Here is an 11,492-nt window from a genome sequence, read left to right as displayed (position 1 = left end):
AATACAGAGAAAAGTTGCAAAAGGGCCATTATAAATTAATCAAAATTAACAAATGTAAAATAACACTGCATTAATTACTAAATTAAACAGATTAATCTTCATTAAAGTCACAAAAGGTATTCAGTCAAGTTTTTTTCCCCTTTGTCCTTTGAGAAAGCAGCAGGATTATTAGGCTGCTGTCACTTTAAGACCTAATGCACTGATGCAATATAGCCTACTTATACTGTACATGTGTGTTTTCTTTCTCAGCTGTTTAACTGACTATGATGACCTGACCTGATGTACTCGTTACATCATAAGAAGAATGGCATCTACGCTAATGAGGTTTACTGCAGTCAGCCAGATCCGGGCCGTATCCAGATCAGATGGTGGACCTGCGCCTAGACACGACCACAACGCCTTCCTCAAGGGTCAGCCTCATCAGCCCTGTGAAGGCCTCATCGGCACCGATCCTCAACAAACTTGTCTCCATACCGGCGTGACTCCGATCTTCAACCAGATTAATATTCTCAATGTTCTGATCCAATCTGACTTCTGACCTATAATGGCTTGCTTAGTTGGGGGACATTTAATATTCAACAATATTATTGATCTGCCTTGGTGGACGATGATGCCATTTTCTTCGAAAAACAAACTTTGTTGTATTATTTTCATGTTATCACTGTAAAGCTGCTTTGAAACAATCTGTATTGTAAAAAGCGCTATATAAATAAAGGTGACTTGACTTGACTATGTTCACTAGGATACTCGTTGAAACGCACCTTTTTTAAACGGCTCAATTCAGTATTTGTGCGCTGTCTGAGTCACAGCTTTCTGGGCGAGCGCTTTTGCACACAGAAACTTCCCAAACCACTTGCGAATAACAAATTGAGTTCAAACTGTTCTTGCGCTTGCATGTTTAAATTGGCACGCCTTAAACTTTCGATGCAGCGCTGGTCCATCAATCCGAGCGTCGGTCATGTTTGCTCATGTTCTCATAACACTGCATTGTTAGAATTCATAAAAATGTTACTGGCCAACTGGTAATTGACACCGTTTCATACTCGCCAACGTCGATTTTTACTCGCGTTTGGCGAGTGTTAATTTTAGGCCGTATTAATCATTCAGCTTAATAAAAAATTTAAATAAATTCTTGAAAATTATAAGTGGATCTTAGTGGGCTTATAAAAAATTATAACATGGTCCCTTTAAATAAATGCTTATTTAATATAATATTTGTGGTTATGTAAAAAAAAAAAAAAAAAAAGTGCATGCAGAGTCAGTCTCTGTTCTCATTTCCATTCTTGTATTATTGCAAAGATTCAGGAAAAATCTTGAAACTTGAGGGAACAGTAACCCAAAAACAAATTAATTAATCTAAAGAATTCTATCATCATTATTTACTCACCCTCATGTTGGGTATTGGGTTTAAAAAAAAATATGATGTGACCCCTTTAAATAAATGCTTTCAAAGAATAGAAAAGAATAAATGCTTTTAAACATTCCCGATCTATGACAAAACTTAGAAGTGAAAAAGCAAAGGCCTACTTTTAAAGTTCAAAAAAGACGATGATGAAGGTATACAAGGTTTATTAGATAAATATTACAAGGATAATAGCCAACGTGCGATGCATAACAATACAGGAGCAAGAACTGAACTCAAGCACAAACTTAAATACACAAAGATAATTAACTAAAAGAGAACAAAGGAACACATGTGACGAGTGAAAACCAACACAAACTGAACATGACGGTGACACTATTGTGCTTCCTGAAATAAACTGTTTAAAAGCTCTATCTACATGGTTGACTAGACTACACTGATATCATTTCCATAGACTGAAGTTATGAAATGTCTGAAAATACTGCAGCAAAATGTTGTTGACACTACAATGCCATTGATGTGCAGGATGGAAAATGTTTTTAAGTAGCAGAGGGGAACAACACAAACCACTGTCACTCGTAACTTAAATCTTACACACACACACACACACACAAATTCATTTTAATTTTTAAATGTACACTCTTTCTGTGCCTGGTTGCGGTTTCATTGTGATTGCGATGATCAGGGTAAGCTGAGGTGAGTCCATACACATTTTGGTGTGACATTTGTGTGATTTTATCAAATGTTATGTGAATCCTAACTTGTGAAAATGTGAAAAGAAAAGTGATATTTATTTTATAAACCTTCACAAATTCACAAATGTAAATTTTCTAAATGCAATCCTCTTTTTTTAAGATTAAAACTTGAAATAAACATGTATTTTGAATCTATTCAGTTCTCTAAAAACTTAAAAGCTATTTAAGGACTAGTAAGACTGAAGGAACTTAATATGGACTGAAGGACTCTGGAGTATTGTATTTATGACAATGACAATAATTGTTGTTAATGTTTTCTTTCTTTTTTCTTCTACAAGCGGTTAATAAATATATAAATAAGAAAAAGAAAGACTTTTTTTTTGTCCCAGCGCTGTACAATTCACACAAACCATTTTTAATATCAAACTAAAATGAGCACCAGAATCAAACTATAGATTGTAGCGTTTTAATATTCTAGCAGCTAATGTTTTTGCTTATTCTTCATAGTGCAAAACAATGTCGGCATCACAAGGAAGCAAAAACACAAATATGGAACCATGGGATATTTTTTATGACAACATTATCCAGGTAATTTAGCTCAACTCAGCTCAGCATTATACAGTCACATAACGTATGAAAACACAAGATTTTTCTGTGAAACTTTTCGAAGACCAAAAAAGCACATCCATCCATCATAAAAGTGAGTTATTAACCCCCCGGAGCCATATGAATTACTTTTTATGATGGATAGATGTGCTTTTTTAGGCTTCAAAATTTCAGGTACCGTTCACTCCCATTATAAAGCTTGGAAGAGCCAGGATATTTTTTTTAAATATAACTCTGATTGTGTTTGGCTGAAAGAAGAAAGTCATATACACCTAGAATGGCTTGAGGGTGGGTAAATTATGGGGTAAATTTTTGGGTGAATTAACCCTTTAATACTTTCTATATATTTGCAGTATTCAGAAAAGTTTAGCAAATTATACAGAAATAAAGGGAAAATAAACCTGTCCTGCTCCATCACATTCTCTAACTTATTCTGTAATGTGAAAATTGGCTTAATGAGTGTTTTACAGACTTTGTGACAGAACTTTCTCTCTTTCTCGTGACCGACCCCAGGGCAGCGGCTCGGCAGTGGTGGACAGGGAGAATATGGACGACACCTCGGGATCCAGCTTCGAGGAAATGGGAGAGATGCATCAGCGCATGGAGGAGGAGGAGGAGGAGGAGACGGAAGAGGAGGAGGAGGAGGAGGAGGAAGAGGAGGAGGAGGAAGAGGAGGAGACGGAAGAGGAGGAAGAGGAGGAGGAGGAAGAGGAGGAAGAGGAGGAGGAGGAAGAGGAGGAGGAGGAAGAGGAGGTGACGGAGGAGGAGGTGACGGAGGAGGAGGAGGAGGAGGAGGAGACGGAAGAGGAGGAGGAGGAGGAGGAGGAGACGGAAGAGGAGGAGGAGGAGGAAGAGGAGGAGATGGAAGAGGAGGAAGAGGAGGAGGAGGAAGAGGAGGAAGAGGAGGAGGAGGAGGAGGAAGAGGAGGAGGAGGAAGAGGAGGTGACGGAGGAGGAGGACGTGGAGGAGGAGGAGGAAGAGGAGGTGACGGAGGAGGAGGACGTGGAGGAGGAGGAGGAGGAGGAAGAGGAGGTGACGGATGAGGAGGACGTGGAGGAGGAGGAGGAGGACGTGGAGGAGGAGACGGAAGAGGAGGAAGAGGAGGAGGAGGAGGAGGAGGAAGAGGAGGTGACGGAGGAGGAGGACGTGGAGGAGGAGGAGGAAGAGGAGGTGACGGATGAGGAGGACGTGGAGGAGGAGACGGAAGAGGCAGCCGCTACTGACGAGGACAACAGAGGATATGGAGAGTTCCTCGGGATGAAGCATAGACAGTATATAAACTGGACATAGCGACCCCATTGGATTCAATGGAGACAAGTGAAGTCAATTAGAAGCTCTCACTTCCTGATGGTCGAGCGTACTGCGCAGACTCAAACAGAGCTTGACGACGTAGATGTGACGTGAGCAACCCGTCTGTCTTCTAGTAGCTGTGCCGAGTGAAATCTGAATCATTCCCTTTCCGAAACTTGCAGAGACGGAGAGTGTGAGTAGGAGGTGTCCATGCAGGAGCAGGAGAAACTTTTGCTAAGCATTCTGATTAATTATTTTGTCATTTTGCCTCCACGTTCCCCCGATTGCCTGCGAGCTTCTCCTCCTGTCCATACGGTAATCTCTCTACTGTGCGACAGAGAGTCGCGTGGTTATGACGCAATCGTTAGCCTATTTTTACAAAAACTGCTTCTACGGGGCCATAACGTAAGATACAAAGTAATGGAGCATTTTATACATTTTCGTGTTTCTTAAATAAATAATGGACAAATGGAGTCTTTAAACGCCTCAGATGTAAAGTTATTCGCTGTCAAAGTGACGCCAAAATGAATGGGAGTCAATGGAATGCTAACAGCAGATGATGGTCCGCTAATCAATGGTGGCGCCCGGGGAAGCTTCAATATTTTATGAAACCCTGCCCCCCTGGGATGAAGGGCTTGAAGGGACAGTTGGGCAGACATGTTGCTGATGAGGTGAGACAGAGGGAGGGCTAGGGACCTGATTGACATGTGAGGCCTGTTTACACCTGGTGTTAATATGCGTTTTGGTCGATCGGATCACAAGTGGACGACACTAAGTACAGGTGTAAACGGGGTCTAAAACATTTTGAGCTTGTCCACTTTTAACCACTTCCAGAGGAAGAAAACACATTCAACCGGATTGTTTTCGTAGTGTAAACGCTCATGTGATCAAATGTGTTGAAACAGCAACAAAAGACCGTCTACTCTGCGCCTACTGGCCTAATGCGTGAACATTATGGGAAGCGCACTAGCCTGACGGGATTCAAACTTTATCGGCTGAAGACCCAAGTTTGGTTTGAAGATGAAAAATGTATCAAGCACAATGTTCTCTCACCATCATCGTTATTTGTTCATCGTTCTATCATTTGCATCATTTATTTGTTGGAAACACACATTAAATGTTCGACTCGTCGGAGTCGGGCTTTAACAACAGCATAAACTGTGTGCATTGCCCTGAGATTCTTTGCAAGTCCCTTATGGAACAAACATATATGGGAATATACTGCAAATTATAATGTGATATATTACATAACGTTATGAAATCTCTTGAATAAAGACCCTGACCTTGGTTCAAATCTTTCAGCAGATCAGCCTGGTATGCTTTCAACACAGCCATTGTGTGCAAGGCATCACCAGCCAGACCCGCCGTCGCGTATGCCCTGCCATTAAAGCGTGATGTTTGTGAAGGCAGGGCCGGAGCACTTAGAGGATCTCATGTTCTCTAGGCGCCCCTTTTATACTTTCATCGAAACGCGAGAATGATTCTGATTTTATTACATTCAGTGTAAACAAAGATTGATAATGGATAGTGTTGTAGGCTATATCCGGTAACAAGGTGGCGCTGTTGAGGCTCGCTGAGACCCTGCTTTCCAATATGTACATAACAAACATGCATATCATTTGCAGCCATCAGAGAGCCTCTATCAATATCTAGGAGACAACCGGACCTTAAAGATGTCCTGAAACCTCTCGCTGTAGTCCCTGGCTGAATCCGAAATCGCTCCCTATACCCTCAAATAGGGCGTTATTTGAGGGGACAGCCATTTGTAGTGTCCAAAACCATAGTGGACATTATTGAGTGCACTTATTCAATCCCACATTGCACTGCAACAACGAGTGTAAAACCGATGTATGCTCAACGGCTGTCCGAAAGCTCTAATTGGTTTGTTTCAGATTGGCCTTGTGTCAGACCCTCCCACTTTTGATTTCAGCGAATCAAAGTTATTTTTTATATTTTTGTCTTGTGTGATTGGACCGTTCTCGACTTTCAAGGTAAAACCAGCCGCAATATCTCTGAATTTAAAATCGGTTTTATCTTTACAAAATCCTTTCTCAGGGTGTTAAAACGAAGAAAAAATAAGGATGCGATGTAAGTCATGCCTTTTATTGTTTTAGCTGTTTGCTGTTTCAAAGTCCTGTCACGTAAGCGTTGTGGGGAATGACACAGAAGGTAAATGAAACAATGCAGTTTAACTTGAGGCGATCGTCGGTGTTGAAGCACAATGGCTTGTGCTGATGATATATAGTTATACAATGGATGGACATGTCTCTTTTCAAATAAAATATGAGTTTTTAAGTGTCTCTTTATGGAAGTATTAATATATGTACTATATAAAAGTAGACAGTTAATATAGTGCCTCTTCTTCAGTTGGACATACATTCATGTCTGCAACTTGACAAATATGTTGTCAATATCATTAAAATAAAAAAATAAAAAATTCACGGTCTGTAAGTTTTTGCAAACTCATTCTTGGGGGTCCGTGTACTTTTTGATCATTTGATTTCCTGTTTGGAATGGAATAACGAGAAATGAAATCCAGCTCGTTTATTCGTTTTTTAGTTTAGTTTAAAAAACGAAAAATTAGATTTTGGCTCGATTTTTCATTTTTCGTTAGTGGTTTACAAATCGGTTAATGGCCTCGATATTTCATTTGCACACGTGGGCGGCGCTGAAACGCCCCTTTCATCTGATTGGTCGAAACGCTCCGCCTTCAGTAAACTACGAGCTTTTCTTTCTTTCAGGCAGAATAAGAGTCAGTACGAGTGCGGCACTGACAAATGCACTTTAATAAAATAATGTCTGAAACCACCACTCACTGTTAACTACGCACAATATTTGAAGCAGAAATATGTTGCTGGTCACGTAATTCGGGTTGCTGAGACTTGCAAGCGACCCCAATAATGTGAACTACAGTATGACAGATTATTTTAGCATGATGTATTTCCCATTGATAAATACAGTGCAAATAGTTCCAATAGCATCCAAAAGGGAAGTGGAAATAAAAATCAATAATAGGCTGAACTGTGCCATGATAATATGTCCGTAACATTTACCACTCTCGTCTTTTATTTACATCAAAAGGCAGGTAGGCGTGTAGGCTTATATGTAGGCTATAAATCATTTTGAAAATTGAATAGAAATAAAGTTTATATTTATGAATGTAAGCATGTGTAGCCTACTCAGTTCACATGAAAAGAAAGAGACAGAAAAGAAAGAAGCTAGAATCAGTGAACGTACATTAATAATGACAAAATTACCAGGTTTGGGATTAATTAAAATCATGTAAATTGAAGAGCACGGCATACCTTTAAAATGTTATTAGTTTTATTATAAAACTAATACAATTTTATTACATACTGAATTGGTCGATGTTTCTCTGAATTTTCTTTATTATGTTGGCTTAAGAAAGCCAGCATATTTGAATACAAATAAATGCATAAATGCATTAATTTCATTCATAAACAGGCCATATCTGTGTATCCACTCTCTAGTTTATTTTAAGATATTGTTATTCACACTGGTTTTTGCATTTAATGTTTGTCCATATGGAACTTTTATTTGTCATGAGCTCTATATTTAAAGATGTAGCCTACTAGAGAGAAAAAATAACACAAACACTGTTTTTACTTGGCAAATTTGTTTTCCTTTCAAGTAGGCTATAGCCTACAAGTTATCCTGCTTTTTGCCATGGCTTTGCCATACTGCCCAGAACAAACAATATTTTCTCCACACGAAATGTTTAAAAACCCTGCATGTAGTTTTTGTGAAGACGAGCGCATATCTTACAAAGGCGCATCTATCTATCTATCTATCTATCTATCTATCTATCTATCTATCTATCTATCTATCTATCTATCTATCTATCTATCTATCTGTCTGTCTGTCTGTCTGTCTGTCTGTCTGTCTGTCTGTCTGTCTGACTGACTGACTGAGCTTCCTTTGAGAAAAATAGCAGACCACCTTTTTTAAACTGTTATTTAAAACTGTGGTCTGCTATATTTCACAAAGGAAGCCCATTTGTGCGGTTGTTGGCGTTATACGAAAAGGACATTCTGAATATGAGCCTAGGGGAGACCGGGGACAGTTGCAACACTTTTTGCATTTCTCTCAAGCAACAATACGTGATAGCTTTAGCCTACGGCTAATTAGTTCAGCTCGCGCTGTGCGGCCTACACTCAGCTCATATCAAATCATTTCTGAAATTGACATATCTTTCATAAGATAACATATGATAAAAAAATGTCACTCACCAAAACGAGATTGCACTTCCTGCTCAGCTCAGCTACCGTTCGGACGCTCTTGCTTACTGCTCCGCGCTTTGCTCTATCGCTTTTATATTTTATCTTCTATATTTTTATATTTTAGCTCCTTTTATCACCTAATTTTAACTTCAGCAAATCAGCACAGTGCTCAAACGACAAAGTTTGGATTACCACAAAAACGCAGAATTCTTCTACCCGACCAGCTTACATTCCGGGGAAAGGAAAACACAACTGCCTACAAGGATAAGAGAGAAAATGCCTCTTCTGGAATCTACTTGCTGCACTAACTGCCACAGACTTTTACAAAGGATTGCAGTTCTTGAAACAAAGTTATTTACGGGACCACCAAACCAGACGGAACACACAATAGAGCTTCGTCATGGACACCCTCAGCATATAGCCGGTGAGTCCCATGAAACTAGTGCTCCTCGACAGGTAGAGAAACAAGCCGATCGACTTACAAATCGATGGCACAAACAGGGAGCGAGACCCAAAGGCACTCGAGACATCAGATTGTCACGAGCCCCACATATTGCCGCAGTAGCATCCTCTACCCCAGATACAGCTCTGACAAGGATGGCAAACACTGGTCTCCCACCAACACCTATACATCTTGAGAACAGATTTGAAGTACTAATGAATGTAAATGAGGAATCCCCAAACGTGATGAATGTGATCGAACACAGACTGTATCAGCCAGTAGCTAACACTGATGCTAACTGGCGCTCAAGGTCGAGCAGACAGCGGCACTCAGCTCAGAGCACAGCCGAGCCCAGGACTCTGATAGTGGGGGACTCCATAATCAGAAACATTAGCAGCAGGGATACAACTACATGCTGCCTTCCAAAAGCAACAACTTCTGATATAAACAGGGAACTTCAGAACATTCTGATGAAACATAAGACTGCAAATCGACTCATAATTCATGTGGGGAAGAATGATATTCATAAAGAGCAGTCAGAACTCCTTAAGAAGGATTTCAATGAACTTTTTGAAACACTTAAAAGACTGAAAGTTCAAACATTCATCAGTGGACCACTCCCAGCAAGAGGAACAAACAGGTTTTCTCGGCTGCTTGGGATTAATACATGGCTGCAAAAAACCTGCAATATAAAAGGAGTAAACTTCATTGACAACTTCAATCTTTTCTGGAGTCAGAGACAACTATTTCATCGGGATGGCCATCACCCAAACAAACTTGGTTCAAGAGTGTTAAAGGACAATATCGACTTCTCCCTCAATCATCCTTCTGCAGTGTGTGTCAATCTGAACGACACACACACACCTGGAAACAGTATGAATGAACACGGGACTTCACTTCAGCAACAAGATGGACATGCGGTTGACATATCACACAAGGACAATGATAACACCACTGAGCCACAACAACCTCTGCTCACGGACACAATCTCAGCTGAGCCATGCCCACAGAGCTCACCACAGACAGACACATTAGAACTGCTCCAAGATTCAGCACCCAAGGACGACTTCCTGGAAAACAGCCAGGGAAGCCAGGACAGCATATCACAGCCTCCGATAACACCTGAGCAACAGCCCCTTTCACCAGATACTTTCTCACTCTCGCCAGCGACTCCACTCCTGTGCTTCTCACAGAAAATGGAAGAATTAGTGCATGCTGGAACCAGACTATCCCACTCTTTTGCTGCAAGCCCCCAGATACCAACCAAAAATCGTCAGGCACCTCAAACACCGAAGCCTGCGCGCCGAGCTCGCCCGCCCCCTCCTCCTGTGAGAGCTCTTCGGCCTCTGCCACAACGCCAGGGCCCACACCCTCCTCCATCTGCTCGAGGTGAACCAAAAACAACTGATACCAGCTCTCAGTGATGTGTTTTGGGTTCCTGTTATGATAACAGTAACTTTCTCAAATGTTTACAGAACAAGCGGGAACCCAGTGTGCCTGTATCTTTCTCTATTGCTGTTCTATTACAAGATAGAAAGTCTAAGGCCTTCAATAGCCGTACAGCAAACCCAACTAATCTGGTGCCTATTACATGTCAAACTAAGATTGCTGTGGGGACAAAAAGTAAGACTGTTAAGTTAGCACTTTTAAACATTCGCTCACTTAAAAATAAATCACTTCTAGTCAATGACTTAATAACCACAAACAACCTGGACTTTATGTTTCTAAATGAAACCTGGCTAGAAGACAGCTGCAGTGCAACAATCCTCAATGAAACAGCCCCTCCTAACTTTACTTTTATGAGTGTCTGCAGAGCTGTTAAGAGAGGTGGGGGTCTAGCTGCTCTTTTTAAAGATATCTATCAATGTAAGCAAATATCATTTGGGAATTACCCGTCTTTCGAATATCTGGGTACTGTGTTAAAAGGTGCTCCTCGCATTTTACTTATCATTATTTACAGGCCTCCAAAATATTCTCCAGCCTTTGCTGAGGACTTTACAGAACTGTTATCAACAATTACCTCAGAGTTTGACTGTTTTGCCATTGCTGGAGATTTTAACATTCACATAGATAATGCAGAAAACAATATGGCAAAAGAAATCAAAACTGTTTTAAAAACTTTTGATCTGACTCAGCATGTACATGGCCCCACACACAATCATGGACACACTCTAGATTTACTTATCAGTAAGGGTCTAAACATTTCATCGATTTTTATTAAGGATGTAGCACTGTCTGATCATTTCTGTATTTTCTTTGATATATTGATCTCTCCTGCCACTGAAGCTAAATCTGTGTCTGTCAAGAAGAGATGCTTAAATGAGAACACTAGTGTACTATTTATGAAGGCTATATCCTTAACACCAAGCATATCTGCTGACTCTGTTGATTTTCTCCTTGATTCTTTTAACTCAAAAGTTAAAAATATAATTGATGATATTGCTCCTGTTAAAGTCAGGAAGAAGAGTGGCAGACAAAAAGCACCTTGGAGAAACTCAACAGCAGTGCAACATATGAAAAGACAATGCAGAAAAGCAGAGCGCATGTGGCGGAAGACAAAACTTGTAGTCCATTATAACATCTACAAAGACAGCCTTCATGCTTTCAATATGGAACTAGGCAAAGCTAGACAGACTTTCTTCTCAAATATTATAAACAGCAATTTAAACAACACACGCACTCTTTTTGCTACTGTAGAGAGACTGACAAACCCCCCAAGCCAGATTCCTAGTGAAATGCTCTCAAACAGCAAGTGCAGTGAGTTTGCTTCTTTCTTCTCTGAGAAAATCAATAATATCAGAAAGGTGATCAGCACATCCTTGAGTTGCACTGGGGTCAGACAGATCAGACCACCT

General features: G+C 40.4%; 1 protein-coding gene across 1 annotated transcript; it reads left to right on the top strand.

Annotated features, from left to right (window-relative positions):
* Positions 1-2,475: 2,475 nt before the first annotated feature.
* LOC309477509 (uncharacterized protein) lies at positions 2,476-5,398 on the top strand (the record flags this gene model as incomplete). The annotated part of the gene is made up of 3 exons (XM_082140788.1): positions 2,476-2,646; positions 3,178-3,935; positions 5,257-5,398. The coding sequence occupies exons 1-3, from the start codon at positions 2,575-2,577 to the stop codon at positions 5,396-5,398; spliced, it is 972 nt and encodes a 323-aa protein (XP_081996914.1). The 5' UTR covers positions 2,476-2,574.
* Positions 5,399-11,492: the final 6,094 nt, after the last annotated feature.

This window comes from Leuciscus leuciscus, assembly GCF_965113295.1.
Source record: "Leuciscus leuciscus genome assembly, chromosome: 16".
Taxonomy (NCBI): Eukaryota; Metazoa; Chordata; class Actinopteri; order Cypriniformes; family Leuciscidae; genus Leuciscus; species Leuciscus leuciscus.
Note: the sequence above shows the minus strand (reverse complement) of the source record. Positions and strands in the feature narration are given on the sequence as shown.